General features: G+C 44.4%; 2 protein-coding genes across 2 annotated transcripts; one reads left to right on the forward strand and one right to left on the reverse strand.

Annotated features, from left to right (window-relative positions):
* Positions 1 to 6,690: 6,690 nt before the first annotated feature.
* On the reverse strand, positions 6,691 to 15,340 carry GCKR (glucokinase regulator). The gene is given in 15 exon segments (XM_031466787.2): positions 6,691 to 6,854; positions 7,092 to 7,190; positions 7,779 to 7,897; positions 9,340 to 9,445; positions 11,708 to 11,802; positions 12,785 to 12,817; positions 12,819 to 12,839; positions 13,012 to 13,078; positions 13,424 to 13,446; positions 13,448 to 13,498; positions 13,878 to 13,936; positions 14,580 to 14,655; positions 14,845 to 14,969; positions 14,972 to 15,000; positions 15,282 to 15,340. Coding segments are annotated over 15 exon segments (1,077 nt in total). The 3' UTR covers positions 6,691 to 6,739.
* A 1,627-nt stretch (positions 15,341 to 16,967) lies between these two features.
* On the forward strand, positions 16,968 to 20,131 carry FNDC4 (fibronectin type III domain containing 4). Its single transcript, XM_064494654.1, has 7 exons — positions 16,968 to 17,349; positions 17,523 to 17,667; positions 17,754 to 17,869; positions 18,114 to 18,318; positions 18,791 to 18,880; positions 19,215 to 19,339; positions 19,519 to 20,131. The coding sequence occupies exons 2-7, from the start codon at positions 17,547 to 17,549 to the stop codon at positions 19,552 to 19,554; spliced, it is 693 nt and encodes a 230-aa protein (XP_064350724.1). The 5' UTR covers positions 16,968 to 17,349; positions 17,523 to 17,546; the 3' UTR covers positions 19,555 to 20,131.
* The last annotated feature ends 313 nt before the right edge of the window (positions 20,132 to 20,444 follow it).

The raw sequence follows: 20,444 nt of genomic DNA on the forward strand, positions 1-20,444 counted from the left end.
CCAAGTCTTGACTCATTTCCTAGATGCTGTTGCATTGAGACAGAGAAGACTATCATATAGGGAAATTAAATGACCTTAGAGGATCACAGTACTCCAGAATTGATGGTCTCCTTTTCCAAGTCTAGAACACTTATTTTGTCACTACACCCAGAATTGACTAGATTCTCTAGAGTTAGTTCACTGAAAATAAAATTTATAAGGAATCAATTTATGTTGTAACAAAGATAAGTAAAACTGGCCAGGGCATTTTTTCTTACAGAAAAATTAATTTGGAAAAGGAAACTCAATTAAAAAATTATTGAATAGCAGGTACTGTCTTAGAAAAAGACATACATGGTCTCTCACCTCATAGAATTTTCATTGTGTTAGGGCAGCCAAATTCATATTCTTGAAAAGGCCATCAGCAAGGACCTGGTTAAATAAATATGATATATACATATTATAAAATACTCTGCAGTCACTAAAAATCACAATTGTAAAGAATGAGGCCTGTCATACTGAGCACATATTATGTGGCAGGTACTAGTTGTATGCCAGCCTGGAATTCTAAAAAAAGATTAGGGCTGGAGGCAGTTTTGGGTTCTTAAAACATGTATATAGTTCAACAAGAACCTTTTTCTATATGTATACAAAAATGCATTTTTTGTTCTTAAATATTTACTCACCATTATGTTTGAATTATCCATGCTATTTTATATAGCTGAGATTCATTCACTTTTTTTATTTTATTGCATTATATAAGTATTCCATAATTTATTTATCCACTATGATATTGATGGACATTTGACTTGTTTTCCATGTTTGGCTATTATAAACAGTGCTATTAAAAACATCCTGGTCCATGTGTCTTGGTGGACATATGTTTCTATTTCTCTATGGCAGGGGTTCTCAAACTTCAACATGCATCAGAATCATTTGGAGGGCTTGTTAAAACAAAGATTGCTGATGGGGGGAGGGTACAGCTCAAGTGGCAGAGTGCATACTTAGCATGCAGGAGGTCCTGGGTTCAATCCCCAGTGCCTCTATAAGAAAAAAAAAAAGGTGGGGGAGAAGGAGGAAGAGGAGGAGGAAGGGGAGGAGGAGGAAGGAGGAGGTGGGGAAGGGGAAAGGGGAGGAGAAGGAGAAGACGACTGCTGGACCCTAATTGCTAATTGAATAAGTAAGAGTGGAGCCTAGAAATTTGGCATTTCTAATGAGTTTCCAGGTAATGCTGATGCTGTAGGCCCAGGAACCACACTTTGAATCACTGCTTTAAGGAGTGGAATTGCTAGGTTGTGTGACTCAAACTTTAGCAGGCAGTACCAAACTGTTTTTCCTAAGTGGATGTAACATCAATTAACATTTCCACCATTGGTGTATGGCAGATCTTCTTGCTCTTTTATCATTCCAAATGTGGTATTGTCAGGTGGTTTAATTTTAGCCAATCTGGTATTTGTGGTAATGATACTTCATTGTGGTTTTAACTTAAATTTCTCTGATTACAAATAATTACTAACTTGTGAACACAGCTTCATAAGTTAATTGGACATTTTTTTCTTCAAATGTATTGCTGCATTCCAGTTGCCAATATTTTGTTTAGGATTATTGTCACCTATTTTAACGTGTGAGGCTGGCCTGTAATTTTCCTCTCTTCTGTTCTTGTCAGGCTTTTGGTATTGAGGTTATGCTAGACTCATGAGTTGGAGAATGTTTCCTTTTTGGGTTTTATGTTCTGAAAGAGTTTGTATAAGTTTGGAACTCTTTTTCAGCATTTGGTATAACTTATCAGTGAAGCCATACAAGCCGATAGTTCTTGTTGATGAAGATTTTTGGCTACAGATTCAATTTATTTGAAGGTGATAATATTATTGAGAATTTGGGGTGATTTTTTGAATCAGCCTTGCAGAGTTATATTTTCTAGCAATATTTCCATTTAATCTACATTTTCATATGTATTGACAAAGTTATTCAAATGTAGTAGTGTCTCCTTTGTTTTTCTGATTGGGTGTTCTCTCTCTCTTTCCTTTTCCTTTATCTAACCTGCTAGAGATTTGTCAGTTTTAATTAATCCCTTCAAAGAACCAACTTCCTGTATGTTTTCTATTTCAAGTTATGCCTTTGTCTTTAGTATTTCCTTACTTCAGCTTTCTCCCCACCTCCCCAGCTTTATTGAGATGCGACATAAAACTACTTCTACTTTCTTTGGATTTATTTTGCTGTTCTTTTTCTAACTTACTTCTTGAGATGAATGCCTAGATCATTCACTTTTAGCTTTTTCACCTAAATTGTGCATTTGAAGATACAAATTTCTCCTAATTACTACTTTAGCTTTATTCTACCAGTTATGATATGTAAAATTTTTATCATCCTGTTCCAGCTATTTTCTTATTTCCATAATGATTTCTTCTTTGATCCGTGGGTTATTTAGTAGTTCATTAAAAGACTTCTAGACATACAGGGCTTGTCTAATTATCTAACAAAGTTGCATTGTGTTAAGAATATACATTTTAATTTCAACCCTTTGAAATGTTTTAAGACTTTAGTCCCAGTTTATGATTAATTTAAGAAATTCTATGTGCTTAACGATAAGATGTATTCTGCAAGTGTTAAAAATAGTGTGTCTTCATAAACAAACTTTTGGTTACCAAAGGGGAAAGGGAGTGGGGGAGGGATAAGTTAGGAGTATGGGATTAACAGATACAAACTACTATACATAAAATAGATAAGCAACAAGGATTTACCATATAGCACAGGGAACTATATTCAATATCTTGTAATACTCTATTATGGAAAATAATTAGAAAAAATACATAAAACTGAATCACTTTGCTGTATACCTTAAACTAATACAATATTGTAAATCAATTATCCTTCAATTTAAAAAAACAAGATAGAAAAATAGTGTCTTTTCAGAGCTTCCCTTTCTGCCTGTAGGGGAATGGGAGATGGGAAGAATATTGTCTATGTCCATTTGGTCAAATCTGCTAATCTTAATGTTCAAGTCTAAATTATTCCTAAGCTTTCATCTGCTTTTTTCCAAAGATTACTACACAAGTGTGTAAAATTTCTCACTATGATTGTGGATTTATTTCTCCTTTGAGTACTGCAGAGTTTTGCTCTATATATTTTGTTATTTAAAATCTTAATTTATTCCTGGTGAATTAAATATTTTATTACTATGAAGACCCTCTTTATCTCTAGTATAATGTTTTCTGACTTAAGTTATTATGTCGGATATTAATATTGCTATAGAATTTTCTTTTGGTTGGCATTTGCACAGTATATCTTTTCCCACTCTTTTACTTTCAACCTTTCTATATCCCTTTGTCATGTTATTGGATGCAAAATAAACTGAAATCTAAATATACGTTATTTTCCATCTAAAGTAGATTTTAACTAGAGCATTTATTCCACTTACATTTAATGTAATTACTAAAACATTCGGGCCAAAATCTACCCTTTTAGAGGGTAGAAAATATTTAACAAATGATTGACAAAGACCCTGAATCTAAGAACAGAAATCTAACCACTCAGAATGAAGCTGGCCAGTATGCAGTACTCAGACTCTAGGCTGTATGTCAGACTGCCCTGTGGGGAAAAGATCAATGAAATCTGGGCTATATCACTAACCATTTATACCATTAACTACCATTAACAAGAAATATTTAAAATTTTACATAATTTGAAGCTAGACACATTCATTTTAAAGTTCATATGGAGAAAAGGCAGCAGTTTACAGAAGAGTAATGAAGGGAGGACTAACCTTCTCACACATTAAACATACTATAAAGCCTCTATAATAAAACAGTATGGCACCAGCACATCAATAGACAGACCAGTAGAACAGAACAAAAAGTCTAGAAATAAACCAGGGCACATGGGAACTGAGTGTTTGATACCAGTAGCATCTCAAATTGCTCAGGACAAGATGGACTTTAAAAATATATTTTGGGACAACTGGATGATCATTTAGAAAAACAAAATTGGATCCATACCTCACCCCATATACAAGAATAAACTCCTAATGAATTCAAGATCAAAATTTAAAAAAAAAAAAAAAAGAGAGAGACCATTTTTAGTAGAAGAAAACACAGGTGGAGTTCCCTTAAATTCTGGGGATGGGGGTCGGAGGGGAGCTTTCTGTTCCTCAAGATCCATATTCAATAAAAGACAGATTGATAAGTTCAACTCCAGAAAAATTAAAGCAAAGAATGTTGCATGGTTAACCACCCCCAAATATTTACAATATACAGCTGACCCTTGAGCAATGTATGCTGTTTCCTGTATAAGAAAGAAGTGCAGATATATGCACACACACACTTTTTTTGTAAAAAGAAACACAGGAGGAGAAGTCAGTCACTAACAAATTGGTTACTTACAGGGATGAATGGGATGGAAGGAATACAGAAGGAAAGGAGATAATTCCTTTTTCTACAGTTCTGACTTTTAAATCATGTTATGTTTTACATAGTCAAAAACTGAAAAAATTCTAAAATTGAAAATAAGTTAAAAGTCAAAAATGAACCTAATCATATATCACATTAGTAACATAACCACAGAGAAAAAGAAAATATTTAATACAAGTAACTTTTGAACACTTTATCTATCTTGAGTGGGATGTGATCCAAGGGCAAAAAGAACTGCAAAAATCTTGACCACTTATTGGTAAGTTTGTTGATGACAGTGGTATTAGGGTAGCAATTTCAAAACTGTCATTTATTGTAGGACTGAACAAATGGGTAAATATATTGATGATGCTGGAAATCAACATTCTCACTACAGGAAAATAGGGATGAGAAGGAGAATATATGTGCGTTTGTGTGTGTGTATACATATATGTGTATATATTTGTACATGTGTGAAAAATATTTATTTATTTCCTTGTTCTTTCTACTGAAAGGACTTAGGGGCAAAGACACACCAGTAGCAGTGAGCATACCTAGCACCTAGCTTTCTAAATACCAATCTCCACTAACCACAACCAGGGTTCCTTGGAAAAATGATTGAGTCTAAGGCTGGAATGAGGGAGTGTACAAAATGAATGTGGGCCAACATTTTTGTGCTCCTACATAAAAGATGACTGGGTAAACTATTTTACATACACACACACACAAATGTAAATAATGAAGAAGAGATTTATAAACTGAAGTGGAGTGATTTTCAGCATATCTTAGGCAAAAATGCAAGGCACAAAAGAATATACATATTGCATAAAGAGAAAAGGAGGTTTTCTTTTTTTGCTAAAAGAAACACAGCAGAGTGTTCAAATGCTAATGTGGATAGATATGTCACAAGAACACAGGGGCCAACTTGAATGAACTCTCATTTTGAGCATTGAAATGAATAATGACAAGCATGGATTAAAACACAGCAACAACAAAAATTCATGGGTCCATATCAGTACGAAACTGACAAACATAGATAAGCTGCAGGAGAGAAGAGAGATTTTCTTTACAGAAGAATGCCTATTAATAAATGTAGACAGAAGGATAGAAATAGAAAAATCACCATTTTAAAATCATCAGAGTAATAACTGATTCAATCAAGAATCATCAGTGAATGCTAAAACCGTGGGTGAAAGATGGCTGAGGAATAAGATACGGAGAAATCTGACACCACCTTGACCAAATGATCAAACGTAGCATCAGCAATAAAGGAACAAACTGATATCAGGAGCCTCCTCATGGGAAACACTGACATAGGCACAGCCCTCATCTAGGCAGGCCTCCTGTCCCAAAATTCAATGTGAATATAATGACGAAACAATCAGGCAAATACAAAGTGAGGCACTTCTGGAAAACAATTGATCCAGACTTCTAAAATAGCAGTGTAATGAAAGACATCAAGAATGGCTGAGGAACTCAGCTAAAGGAAACCAAAGAGATGTGATAACTAAAAGTAATGCATTATCCTTGATTGGATCCTGGATCTGGAAAATAAGAACAATATAGGAATAATTGAGGAAATTTGAATATGGTCTGTATATTAGATAGTAGTATTGTATTAATTGTCATTTTCTCAAGTGTGATAATTACATTGTAATTATGTAGGCAAATGCCCTTGTTCTTAGGGGACACAGGAATTTGTGTGAAGTGCCGTGACATCTCCAGATATCTTTCAGATGATTCAGGGGGAAAAAGAGATGGAGCAGATGTGGCATATGTTAATGATTGGTGAATCCTGGGGAAAGCATATGGGTGTTCATTGTACTATTCTTGCCATTTTTCTGCAGATTTGAAATTTTTCAAAATAAAAGTGTAGGCGGAGTTTACATCAAAAATATTTCTACAAGTAAAGATTTATGAGCTCTAAAGGAAGCCTCCTTATTTTAAACGATTTCAATACAGTTAAAAAGATAAAAACCAGAATCAAGCAAAAGACAAAAACCACACATACACACACACACACACAAAGATTAATAGATTTAACTATGTAAAAAATTTAAATAAAACATGTCTACCTCAAAAACATAGGAATACAAAAACTAATAAACTGGGGGAAAATATGGAACAAAAGAAAAAGGAAAAGTGACAAGTTGGGTATAGGGGTGAGGAGTAACACACATAGGAGGCCATAGCTAAGCATGGGGCTTGGAATTGAGGGATCAAGTACTGAGTGGGGTTCAAAGGAAGGAGAGTTTGAAATGTGTATTGAGGTAGGGCAGGATGGCCACTGAATGAGAAGCTGCCATGAATTGAGGGTAGGGAAGAGTTTGGATAGCAGACCAATTGGTTGGATCAGAAGGAATCATGAAGAAAGTCTAGACTGGGGTTCCACCAGCACCAAAGGTGTGGATGCACTCGATTACATCCATGATGGCAATGATGCCCAGGGTCTGCCAGCCAACCAGGTACACTTGGCCTTTTTTCTCCAGGCTGAGAATGAGGCAGAGGTCAGGACATGAGAGGAGAGATCACATTGAAAAAAGTCCAGAGATCAGAGAAAGATACCCATGCAAGAACACAGGAGTAAACAAACAAAAAGCCTACCATGACCCTCAAACACGCAGACCCGCTACCCTCCCCATGTTAACATGTCTCGTAGGGTCTCCCCTGCTCTCAGGACATTTCCCACCCAGGCCACTTCCCCTCTCCAAGTACACATCCACACACCTGGTGCTGGCTTGCTTCATCAGGGTAGCGATCTTGGGGCTTTGACTATAGGTAACCTAATAAGCTCATTCAAATGTCCGCAGGATTTCCAAAAGACATCTTGGAGAAAGGTCACCAGCTCCCAGGGCAGGCGCAGGGCTCCCTCAGAAATCCTATGTACTTCCCAGGCTGGGGAAGGCACAATTCCCTTAAAACTAAGTTCTGCCAGTGGAGGTGCAGTAAGTTGAGCCAGATAGCATTCAAGAGGTACAGAGAGGGCTTCAGCAGGCACAAAACTAAAGAACAGAAAGAGGGACAGGACATCAAGAGCACTGGGAGAAGAAGGGGATCAGAGAGTTGATGAGGACGTAAGTGAGCAGTGCAGAAGCTAGGCTAGAGACCCTGGGAAGGGAGGGAGGCCCACAGCAGGATGAACTCTACCCTGCATGACCTGGACCATCCCCAAATCAAAGACTCTCGGAAGCTAGGTTAGCTTTGGATGTCCCAGATGGGCATAGGGATTAGGTCCGGACCTGAGGAATTGAGGGTCCATTGGAACCAATCCAGACTCTGACTGTGTGATGGGGATGGCAGCATCCCTCTACCAGCTCCTTTCCCAGGGGAAAAATCTGGATCTGCCATTCCCCCACCTGCACCACCCAACCCGCTGCCTGACTCTGATCTCCCTGTGGTCCAGATCCTCCCTACCTCTGAGATGCTGTGATGCCGCGGTCCACAGTCTTGTGAGCTGCCATTAACAGGGTTTTCAGCAGGATCTTTGTGGCGCTTCCACCTTTCATCTGGGAGGAGCCATTGAGACCCTCAGGCTGAGGAGGTGATGACACCCAGGAGAAATCGGGAGAGGAAGGAGGGTCCTAGAGTTTACTAGTTAGTGACCACTGTGCATGCAATCTGGTTATGGCTCTTGGACACGTGATCTGTTAGTGGCCACCGGGCATGCATCTGTAGGACCTGTGGCCCCCAGTGTGCGCTGTGAGGAGGAATGCTGGGTTGAGGGCTTAACTGAGAGAAGAGAAGAGAGAGGGAAAGGGCCACCTCTGGTCATTTCTGTGGTATATTTAGGACTTTGGAGAGAAAGCCAGAGTAATTTGGCCTCCTGTTGGCTGGAGATAAGGGTTTTTCAGAGATTTTTTTTTTCCTGAGAGCTTTCTGCCCCTTCCATCCCCCACTTTTAAAATAGTTTGTTAATCCAAACATCACATTTCTTGTTCTTTGGGCAGGCCAACAAAGTAGTCATTGATTGTAAGATACAGACACAGGTACAGATATAGAACATGACACACCAAACAGCAAGAAGAATGATAAGAGCAGTGTCTGAGAAAAGGAGATTAAAAATAAGTAACTGCAGAGAGGAGGAGAGACGAGCACCTGGGAGGTGAAAGATACAGAACTTGTGTGTAATACAGAGTTCCTGACTTCCTGTCTTGAAAAAAGAAAAGCAAGGAGAGTGTCACAGGTGTACCCATCCCTGGCCGAGAGGGGCAGGGGCAGGGATTTGACTAAAGTTCTTGTGAGGTCAAAGGAAGGGCAGACGGCGCTAGTGAGATACAGCCGCAATCCAGTGGAGGGGAAAATGGAGCAGGAGTGCTGGAGGCTTAGAAGGCCCACACCAATTTTGTTTTCTGCTATTTCTGTTATTTTAGGGCCCTTTCTCCTTCATTTCAGGCACCCTTTTGGTCCCCTTTTACAGAAGAATGAAACTATATCCCTTTTTTTTTTTTTAAATAGTATATACTGCAGATGACCTGCCCAGATCCCTTTGACTGAGTGGTTTACCCAATCCCAAGCTTTTCTTTTTTATTTTTTAATGGAGGTACTAGCAACTGAACCCAGGACCTTGTACATGTTAAGCATGCACTTTGTCACTGAGCTATACCCTCCCCCACAGCATCCCATTCTTCCTAAAGCCCGTATTTGAAATTTAAACATATAAAAGAGACATAAAGCAATTCACCAGTCTGTTCAGTCTTTTCTACACACAGATGCAAAAGAGCTTCTTTAAATAGAAAACTACTGTAGACCATTTAGGTGTTTAATGATTACTGATTTAAGAGACAGGGTCAGAATGGAAACAAAACATCTTAAGGTGAAAAATGAAATGAGAAAATAGCATTTGGTTTACAACATTTTAGTGGACAAACAGCATCAGAAGTTTAGACAATATGTAACAAGAACCTAAAACCAGAGGCCCTAAGTGGCAAACCATCCTGAGGTAGGGGTAAGGGGCAGGGGTCAGGGGAGGTCTTACCCCATTCGCAGGACTGAGCATAAAAGCTACCTGTTACTCTTGCACCTTCTGCATCCGCTCTGCTATTTGTTGGAATGTTGAACTCCAACCTTCAATGGGGTCACTTCTGGGGTCCACAGAGAGATGGGGGGATCTCTGTGAGGCTCTAAAGGAAGGGCCTCACATGGCAGTCGAGATCAAAGACCACATTGGGATTGGGGTCAGAGGTCAACAGTTTCCTAGAAGGTTGTGCTTTGATGCTCATAGGGGCACTGTGTCCCTGAACTCCAAGGCTGAAGGTTAATAAAACATTCAGCAGTTTAAGCCCAGAGGAAAGTCAACACTCAGGCTTAAAATTCCAGCCTGAGACCAGAATTTTTCTTGTGTCCTGGTCCTCCCACAGGTCCTATTGCCATGACCACACCAGCCACACCTTCTGCAGGCCCCTGGGGGAGCGTCCATCATCCAAATATCAAAATCACCACCTTATTTTCAGTCTTCGTGTCTATCAGAAGCCTTTCCAATTCCTGGAAATACATTCTGAAAATCTCTCCAAATAGGGAACCCCTCACTACCTGAGAGAGGGATAACAGTTCCTACTGAGAGAACCAAGCCGCACCGTCTGAAGCGTAGAACCTAACAGCTGGGAAACAGCCCTTCAATAAATTAATCAGGAACAAAGCAATGTGTGGATGAGGAGAGCAACAAGCTTGTTTTCTGCTTAGGTGCAACCATGGAATCTCAAAGAATGGGGAGCATCTGTATTGGCTCTCCTGGCTTTGAAAGGGGATAAGTTGTGAATCCCTCATCGTGGCAGGACCTCAAAGAGTTACTTCTGTCTCTGGCCTCCCTGACTTCCTCTTATCATTGCACTCCTACAAAGATTCCATCCCTTCTTGAAATACTTTTATATTTTTTAAATCTGTATCATTTCTAGGACAAACAAGTATCACAAGTTACACCCAATGGGTAAAGTGTTTCCAATAATTTGTCCTCAAACTACTTGTGAAACTTCCTAGAGACCTAAGACAGAGGAGACCTAAGCAGAGAGAGGAGACTGTTTATTGTGTAGTTTAAAACTGAGACTCCCAGAGTTGGCTGGTCATCAAAATCACCTGGGGAGGTTTGTTTTGTAATAACTACCCATTTTGGGGTTCCACGCCCACCCTGAGAGTCCACTTCAGTAGTTCTGGAGTAGAGCCCAAAAATCTGTAGTTTTAAAAAGCTTCCCAGACGACTCAAGATCAGGCAAGTTTGGGAGCCACTGATTTAAGGAAAAACTGGAAGATCTCCACGCCTACATTGTTTGAAATCCTTCATTTCACTTAGTCACAGTGCCTGAAATTAGCATCCACTGCAGCAGATACATTTTTGGTGAAGGAAAGTCCTCCATTAAAAGAGATCAAGCTCATTAATACCTTCATGTTAATTACACTGCAAGCCTGGAATCTGGGAGTTGAAAAGTTACCCCAGAAAGAATTCAGCTGTCCCTCTCCCCAAGACCACCACTAAATACACAAAGCTGCTCTTGAGTAATCAACAAGCCTTCACTGGAATACCTCCAGAGACAGGAAGCCCTCATCTTCATTGTGCGGCCCACTCCAATGGTTTATTTAGCAGACTTTCCCAGGACTGGCTGTGCATCTGAATCTCCAGGGATGCTTTCAAAAAATAGGTATTTAAAGGCCTTACCCCAAACCTACAACATCAGACCTCTCCCACAAGGGTAGTTCTTATTTTTTTAACAGACCCAAGGCAGTGCATGCACAGAACCACACCTGAGAATTATTGGTTTAATGTGCCGACCTTCTTTGAGATGAAAGTGGCCATTTAGAGAACAAGCGGGAGGTGGTTTGGAGGCACAGGGATCTCAGAAAGGGGAACAGAGTGACAGCTGTGAGTAGCCAGAGGGGACCAAAAGGATGCCTGCAATGAAGAAGAAAGGGCCCTAAAATAAGGGATCTGGGCAAAGGAGACTAGGAGGCCAGTGAGCACCCATTACTCCTTCTTTGGAAAGATGCTTGCGCTCTACCACAGATGAAAGTACAGATCTTTGTGGTGTGCATTTTCCTGACCCCATACTATCCTCTGACCCTTGTTTTCCTTGCTTCTTCACTCTCTGCTTTAAACGTATGCCTTCTTCTATTTTAGGTATCCTTTGTAAGCTACCTTCAATCCTTTCTGAAATGAGAAAAACAACCAACAAAAAAACCTCATAAGCTTAGGAATATTTACTTTATAGTTATTTTAATAATTTGAGATTTGGTGAAAAAGACCCTATTTCCCTGCCCTCTCTTTTGTGATTGTACTATAGATTTTCAGATTCCCCTCCTCACTAGCTTCCCCCAGGGGGCTGGCCAGTTTCCACCTTTCATTACAGAAGGCTCACCTGGCCATGCTCACTGGGTTGAAGCCAATCGGGACTGGCAAAAAGACAGCTGGGTTATCCATGCAGTCATCTATCTGGCCTGCCACAAAGGGAGCCTGATAGTAGGGAAAGAGAAGAGGGTGTGATGAGGGGGGTTACTCTAGTGCATCAGGACCCCCCCCCCCAATACTTGTTTAAATGCAGATTCCTGAGCCTAGCTAAAATCCACTGGATTGAAATTCAAATGGGAGGGCCCACGGCCCAGCATTTTTAACAAGTTCCCCCAAGAAAATCTTCTGCATGTTAAGGTTTGAAAATACTGAACAAACTGCAAGCTCCATAAGGTCCGTGTCCTAGTCTTCTCGTGTGCCTCATTCCACATGAATGCTGGGGTCTAGTTTCTGCTCAGTGAATTTTTGGAGTCAGAGTCAAAGCTGCAGAGTTGAGAGGAAACTTGAGGTCATCTAGTACAATGCTTCTCAAACAAATTACCTGGGAGTCTTGCTAAAATGCAGATTCAGACTCGGTAGGTCCAGGGTGGGGGTTGGGGGAGCTGAAAGTCTGCATTGCTAACAAATCCCAGGTGATACTGATGTTGCTGGTGTAAGGACCACACTTTAAGGAGCAGAGGACTAGTCCTAGGTCAGCTTTTTCTGTAAAGAGCCAGAAAGTAAATATTTTAGGCTTTTGGGGTCCTCTGATCTCTGTCCAACTACTCAATTCTACTGTTGAAGTATGAACGTGGCCATGGACAATATGTAAATACAAATGGCTTTGTTTCAGTAAAACTTAATTTACAAAAACAGGCAGCACCTGGACCGACCAGCCAGCTTAGTTTGCTGACCCCTGGACTAGTCCATCTATTCTGGTTGTCAAATGGATTGGTACATAGTTATTCTGATAGGATTCCTTCCCCTTCGTCCCACAGTCATACCACTGGATCCTAATTAGTGAGAGTAAAATCAAAATTCCTTAAGAAAGCCTTTCTGTTTTCTAGCTAAATCTAGATAAATCTTGTCAATGTATCTTCCATGCTATTCCACTCCCACCCCCTTTCTTCCTGTAAAATCGACCCACCCAGCCTGTCTTCACACTTACATAGAGTCTCACCGAAATGCCAATGATGGTCACCCAGCTTCTTCCCAGCAGCCACCTAGGAGAGGACAGGTGAGGTAGTGCCACCAAGAGGACTCTAGGATACAAACCTATTGGGCAGGGATGTCAGGGCAAGAGCCAGGGCAGGGAGTGGGATATTGGGGCTTTTATGTCTCCATGAGAAGCAAAGGACAGAGGTCTCTGGTTGAGTGTCAGTGGAAAACACAGACCTTCTTCAATTTCTCAATCCCATCCAGGGCACTATCTTCTGTCCCCTCCCTAGAGGCCACCATAGACCTAACAGGACAGACTCAAGGTCAGTGGCACTGGTTGGGATGCAGAAGCCTACAATTTATTAGGGCTGGCTGCTTTGAGAGAAGGGAATGAAGGGAAAATTATCACTGAATGGATACCTACTATTTGTCGGGCACCATGATAAATGCTCTCTAGGGTTGAAGAACTCAAATACCTATAAGGGCTATTCAGGCAACATAAGTATGTAATGTGGGCCAAGTGTGAGGCAATAAGGAATGGTGGGACCAAAGCAAACTGGACACAGTCTCTATCTAAAATAATTCAGATTAAATTTTTTAAAAACATTATTCAGGCCAAACACAATATTCGTAGGCTAACCTGGCTTACCTGTCACCTCCGGCAATGAGGAGGGGTGTAAAGAGGTCTCTGTCCTAGACCTTTCATCAGCTGGTTAAAGGAGACCTGCGAAGGGGGAGAGAATGTGAAATAGTAATGTCGGTGAAGGAACGATTATCTTGGATTTTCAACACCTACAGGGGAGAGGCTGTATAATGATTCTCCAGGCCAGTGCTTAAGTCAGTACTGCTTGGAATCTGGCACTTAAAGATGCTCCTTGGAGATGACTGACTTGAGGTGCTGGGATGGAGAGACATTGACAGTAGACCAGGGGCTCAGATGGGCTCAGCAGAAATGGGACTCCATAGTGAGATCGAGGGTTTGGAGAAGACAGAAAGCTGGAGCTGGAGGGCTCCACCTAGGAGCTGAGTTACGATGAGCTTTATGGTCCTGAGTGTCACCCTGAGAAGGCAGAAGGAGCAAAACCGGGGATCAGAGTACTCACCGACATGAAGAATGCCATCCTTCCAGAGGTGCCCCCTCCACTCAGCCCCACCAGCCCCACTGCCTCCCCCCAGGCTCCTGAGAAAGGAAAAATGCCTAAGTCTCCAGGACCCCCCTCAGGTTGAGGGAAGCACATTCTTTTCTTTGTCAGTAACAAAACCTCCTTCTTGTTACAAAAGTGAACAGAATATAGCCACTGTGGTGCAGCAGAAAGAAACCTTTGAGAAAGAAACTTCAGTCTGACTCCCAAGTCTGGCTACTTATTCAAATGCTTACTTATTACAAAAAGGTCTGAAAGCAGCTTTGTCATTCATAGATAAATAGAAAGATAGATAGGTAGGTAGATAGATAGACAGACAGACAGACAGACAGAATCAGCATTATCCAGCAATTATTAGCTAGTGTATTTCAGTAAGCTACTGTGATTATCTTAAGTCTTTGTTTTCCCATCTGAAAAAAGTGGAGACAATAACACCAACTTCGCAAGTTTTTTGTAAAGGTAATGGGTGTGAAAGTGCATGGTCAACTATAAAGTATGAAGCAGTAATAGTTATAATTACTACTGATTAATAAGATGATAATAAGGACCCCAGAGAAAGGACTGAGAGAAAGGAGAACTGAGGTCTAAGAAAGTGAAAAATAGAGACCAAGAAAAGAAAAAAGTAGATAGGAAGACAAGTTTAGGCAGGTAGCAGATGGAGACTTGGTACTTTCAACACTTCCTGAACTTTTCCAGCCACTTGTACCATGGTGGTCAGAGTTGACTCACTGTAGAGTCTCTGTAGGCAACAGACAGACATCAGCAGCCAAGAAAAAGGACAGTGGACTAGGGGGTGATGGGTGAAGTGGAGGTTCTCTCAGGATTTCAAAAATTAGGGACCATGGTCTGAGAGGGCAGATGTAGAGGTGAGGTTGGGGTTGGCTTATGTATTTGTGGAGTGAAACAAAGGAGGATGGGCCTGGGTCACCTGGTAGGTGTGTATGACTTGTCCCTCCTCCTGGAAGATCTCAGCATCACATTGCCCCAGCAGCTGAACAATTTGTTCAGCATCTGCTTTGTCCAGATCCTGGGTCGGTGGGTTTGACTTCTCTGGATTGGCAGGGCTGCCTCATACCCAGACAACATACCCAGAGGGAAGAGGGGACAAGGTTACAGGCAGGGAGCCAAAGCCTCATTCACGCCTGCTGAACTGGAGGTGGGAGTGGCAGCAGGCACAACACTGGGATACACACACACAAAGCATTTAGCTTGCACCTGGTACTCTGGGACTATCAGGGAAAGAAGATGAGGAAGGAAGATGGGGAGGAGGAGGGGGAGAACAGAAACCCAGGGTGGAGGGAAGTCTAGATGGGACAGGATTCTAGGAATCAGTGCAGAAGGCCAACATGGAGAAGGGGTCTCAACTCCCACTTGCCAGGTTCTGGTGTCTCAATCACATGTTGAAACCATTTTGTCCCTGGCATGGTCCGATGCTATGGACACACCCCTGTACCTGCCTCTTCAGCCACACAAACTCTTCTGTCACACTGACTCTGCTTGCAGCTGGCAGGGCCTTATCTGAGCCACAGTAATGATTAGCCCAAGTACTCTGGCCTCTCTAAGCACCACACCCTCTCAGTGCCTCTGCCTGCACCTTTTCTGTTCACTAGGCCCCCCCCAACCCTCTGGTCACCCCAGGGGAGCTCCTGAGGTCCCTCTTTGCAGCCTCTGCTTTGCCCCCTGAAGAGCAAGACCCAAGTTCCTAACTCTTGTCCTTAGTACAATGTCCTCTTCTCTAGAGAGCCTGGAACCTGGAAGGACAAAACCCAGGCCCAGGGCAAAGAGAATCCCTGGGCATGAGTGCTCTGGAACCAGGATGCATCAGGAGGCCAGAGATCAAGAGCTTCAGGGTCAGCAGAGGTCAGAAGACCTGGACCATGGCTTGATCACAAGCTCAGCACACACAGTCCTTCCTGCCCCAGTTACCCCATTTCACTCTCTCCTCTCAGAAGAAAGGCAACAGAAGCTTTAGAGCCCCAGGGGTGCACATACTGAACTGGATGTTACAGGAGAAAGTGCCACAGAAATAGACATACTGCCATGAGAATTAGAAACCAAAGCATGTGCCCTAAATACAACTTTAGCCAACATTTATTTACACTGAGCAATGCACTTTTCACATAGAATATTTCATCAGATGCATTAACACTAAGATGATATCGACACCTTCATTTTTCAGATGATAAAACTGAAGCTCAGTCTAGAAGTTAAGTCAGTTGCTGAAGATCATACAGCTGACAGAATTGGGACTCACACCCAGGTTTCAGCCAAACTTAAGGATTTATGTGTTTATTGAGTGAATGAAGTAACTAACAAATTACTGTGAATTAATAATAATCTTTCATTCACACAGTGTTGTAAGATTTATAAAGATCGTTCCCCAACATTGTCTCATTTGATCCTCACAACAGCCCTGTGAGGTTTTGGGGGCTCTGATTTACAGGTGGGAAACCTGAGACTTAGATTAACCTTTTCCTCCAAGGCCACACAGTAAGGCGCAGAGCTAAGACAAAGGTGGTTGTTAACTTCCCCTATAAACCCAGGGCTCTTAATAATCGCCGTTATCTCCAGCTGTTAACATGCCAGACACATAGAAGACGCTCAATAAATATTTGCCTAATAAGTGAAAGAATGAATAAGAGAATGAAGGGAATCAATATCAGATTATGAATGGGGAAGGCACTTAAAAGCTGACGCAGTCTACAAGTAGGAAATTGTCAAAATAATTATTATCTCAATCACTCTGTCCCCTCCCTCACCGGAGGTGGAATTCCTCTTCCTAACTTGGATAATTCCATCCGGGGTAGGAGGGGCCTCCCAGGTGCCCGAGACCCTCGCACCTGCGCCTCTCCCATTCCCTCTCGCCCCACCCCCACCCCCAGCCCCTACCCCGCCCCCGGGCTCAGCTGGTGGAGCCGGATCGGAAGGGATGGGGACCCGGGAGGCCGCCAATGGGAGGGTCGTGGGAGGAGCCCCGAAAGAACCGGGTTGGGGGGGCGGTGATGACGGCGGCGAGAACCCCAGCGGGGCGGGGCGGGCCGGCACGTCCTGGCCGGGCTGCGGCGGAGCGAGTGGGGCCAGATCTGCAGAAGGCGGCGGCTGGCTCGCCGGGACGGTCACATCCCGCTGCAGGGGCCGTCGGAGGCAGCCGCACTGCCTCCCGCACCGGGGACCTAAGCCAGCCGCCAGACCGCGCCGGCACCGCCCCCCGCTCTCGGACAGACTGTGCGGCCAGTGGAAGCTCTGGGGGCTCCGCAGCCCCGCGGCCCGCGCTCGCTACGTCTCCGCCCTCTGCCCGCAGCTCGGTCCAGCGCTGCCCGCCTCGCCGGGCCCGCGCCGGGATGGGGTAGGGGCAGCGCCACGGAGTTGGGCGATGGGCCGCCCTCTGGGCACCGAGCAGCCCCCCGAGGCCTGACCGCGAGGACTGGCGGAGGTGGGTCTGGGCAGGGCAGAGCCGTGCACTGGGGGCGCCCGGGTTTTGCTGGGGCGGGGAGGGCATGGGGAAGGGGGGGTGCTCTGGGGCTGCTGTGGGCCAAGGGGGAGAGCTGCCTACCACCAGTGCGTTCTGGCTAGTCCTTGACCCCCCACAACTCCTGCCGCCTCCAGGAGCCCCGCCTGGATGTCAAACGGATGCCTCAGTGCCTCCCAGCGGACTCGGTGGGGACCATGGCTTCACTGATGCCCCTCTCCCCATATCTAAGCCCCACGGTCCTCCTGCTGGTCAGCTGTGACCTGGGCTTTGTGCGAGCGGGTGAGTAAACGGGGAGAGGAGCGGGTTGTCCCAGAGCTAGTCCGTGGGTGGAACCTGTTAACTTGTTAACACACTGGCACCCACAGACCGGCCTCCATCTCCTGTGAATGTGACAGTCACTCACCTCAGAGCCAACTCGGCTACTGTGTCCTGGGACGTCCCAGAAGGCAACATCGTCATTGGCTACTCCATTTCCCAGCAAGTATGAATCACCCTTCTGCTCCCCCAACTTGTGTCCTTGGATCTCAGAACATTCCTCGGGTTACCTCCCCTACCCCTTCCACGCTCCCCTCCCAGCCAGGGGAGAATCTGGGAGTTGGGTTCCCTGGCTCAAGCTGCCCTTTTCACCCAACTTCCTTGGAAGGCTTAGATATTCAAGAGTCCTGGGTTGAGCCTTGTGGCCCGGGACCAGAGTAAGACTGCCCTCTGCTCTCATCTCCCTGCAGCGACAGAATGGCCCTGGGCAACGTGTGATCCGGGAGGTAAACACCACCACTCGGGCCTGTGCCCTCTGGGGCCTGGCTGAAGACAGTGACTACACAGTGCAGGTCAGAAGCATCGGCCTTCGAGGAGAAAGCCCCCCAGGGCCCCGGGTGCACTTCCGAACTCTCAAGGGTTCTGACCGGCTACCCTCAAACAGCTCAAGCCCAGGTGAGAGTCTCAGTTATTCCTCACTCCCGAAAGCTTTGGATTCTCTGGTTATTTACCTGGTCTTTAGTCTCTTGTTTACTTCCCCAAAGCAAGAAGCAGTCTAGCTTAGATGAATAGAAGGATGATTTAATTGATTGTACTGCCAGGAAAGGAAGGGAAGCAGGTTGGCAAGGGACTGGGTATAGACAGGCTGGTAACAAATTGGAGGAAGGGCTTTTAAGCTTCCTTTTACACAGCCTCAGTTCAGAGCAGCTGCAGCCTGCATGAGTGAGTACCTGTCCTGCAGCCCTCCTGCTTTCTGGTCTCTAACCACTTGTCCACCAACAGCTTCCCAGAGAGGGGCTACCCCAGGGCGACACTGTGATGGGTCAACTGTAACTCTAATTCCCCGCATCTCCATCCTTAACTGTCTACATAGACATAGCTCTCTAGCTGCTCTCCATAACCTGGGGTCTGTCTCCTTCCTTCTCAGGTGACATCACAGTTGAGGGTCTGGACGGAGAGCGACCACTGCAGACAGGAGAAGTGGTCATCATTGTGGTCGTGTTGCTCATGTGGGCTGGTGAGTAAGCACCTGGTGGGGGGCCAGTGATTGAGGGAGTGGGGCTCCGTGAGAGAGGGAGGTGGTGAAGGTTGTCAGAAGAAAAGGGGGTGAGAGCAGTGGCCTGGGGAGATGTTTAGTTGAGGGGGATGAGCAGGAAAAGTTTGAAGAAAGGGAGAGGAGGCTGTTGGGAGCCCAGAGAGGATGATGAAGAGGGGGTGCTTGTGCATGAGCACCAGGAATTCAAAGATTTTCTTTGCAGATTTTCTAGAATCTGCATGGGTATCTCACTGCCTTTGGAGGCTGTGAGTGGGGAGGTCAAGATCAAGGCTCGGATTGTACTGTTGTGTTTCAGCTGTGATTGGGCTATTCTGCCGTCAGTATGACATCATCAAGGACAACGACTCCAACAACAACCCCAAGGAGAAGGGGAAGGGGCCGGAACACAGTCCTCAGGGGAGGCCAGTGGGGACAAGACAGGTGATGTGGGGCCAGTGAGGGAGGGAGGGAGGGGTGATTTGGCCTCTAGGAGCAGCAAGGAAAAGGGAGAAGGGCACAGAAGGGCAGGAAAGAGGGAGAACAGAAATTCTGGATGGAGGAGGCTATCACCTTCCTGAAATTATAGACTCAAGCCATCTTTTTTTTTTTTTTTTTTGTAGAAAAAGTCACCATCTATTAACACCATCGACGTATGAGTGAAGAAACAGAACCAGAAGACAGATGCACTAAAAACCTGGGGATGGGAATGGGGTCAGGGAGAGCCTAAGATGGTGATCTACCCAAGACTGAAGGATCCCACAGTCTCCCAGAGGGTAATGACACTCCCACAATCTCAGGCCTGGTATCCATCCTCTTTGCACTGTGAGCAGGGCCAGAAGGTAGGTCTGTCAGGGTCTGTGCCCCTGGACCTGGGGAGTGGACATCAGGTGGGATATGTCCTTCCATCCCCCAGGTCCAGGGGAGAGTCACTTGTTTAACTTTATCCCATTAGGTCCCAAATGGGGCCCTCATTTCACCTGCATCAGGACTCTCAGCATCCCCAGCTGCCCCTACATCTTGCCTCTGGGTCTCAGAGAGGAGTGTTTCTGTGGGTACTCCCCCTCCCCCAGCAAATAAAAGGAATTGTCTGGGCCTGGAGGCAGATGCTGCACTGCACTACTCCAATGTCTTCCATGGAGCCTCAGGTGCTCCCCCTCTCACCTGGCAGCCTTTCCAGCTGCTGGTGATCTCACCCCTTGGACATTTTTCCAATAAAGTTTCTTGGACAAACTGGAGCTGACTCTATGGTATACGTATAGTATGCTGAAGACATTTCTCCACTGTCTCTCCCTTGACTACAACTGCCCCTCACACCACCACCAACTATACAGGAGCAAACTCTTATTCTAAGGTGTTTGCCTGGAATGGGTAGAGAAGGGCCAGAAAGGAGCATAGAAAACTAGAGTCCTAGTTCCTTTTGCTTTGATGGGTGAGAAAGGGGAGAAGGAAAAAAAGAGAATATAAATTCTTCCTGCACCAGTGGAAATTAAGATTATGTCACATGAGAGGGTCGGTAGCCTTTTTATCTTCACTGCCCACATCAGCA

Source organism: Camelus dromedarius, chromosome 15, assembly GCF_036321535.1.
Source record: "Camelus dromedarius isolate mCamDro1 chromosome 15, mCamDro1.pat, whole genome shotgun sequence".
In the NCBI taxonomy this organism is placed as follows: Eukaryota; Metazoa; Chordata; class Mammalia; order Artiodactyla; family Camelidae; genus Camelus; species Camelus dromedarius.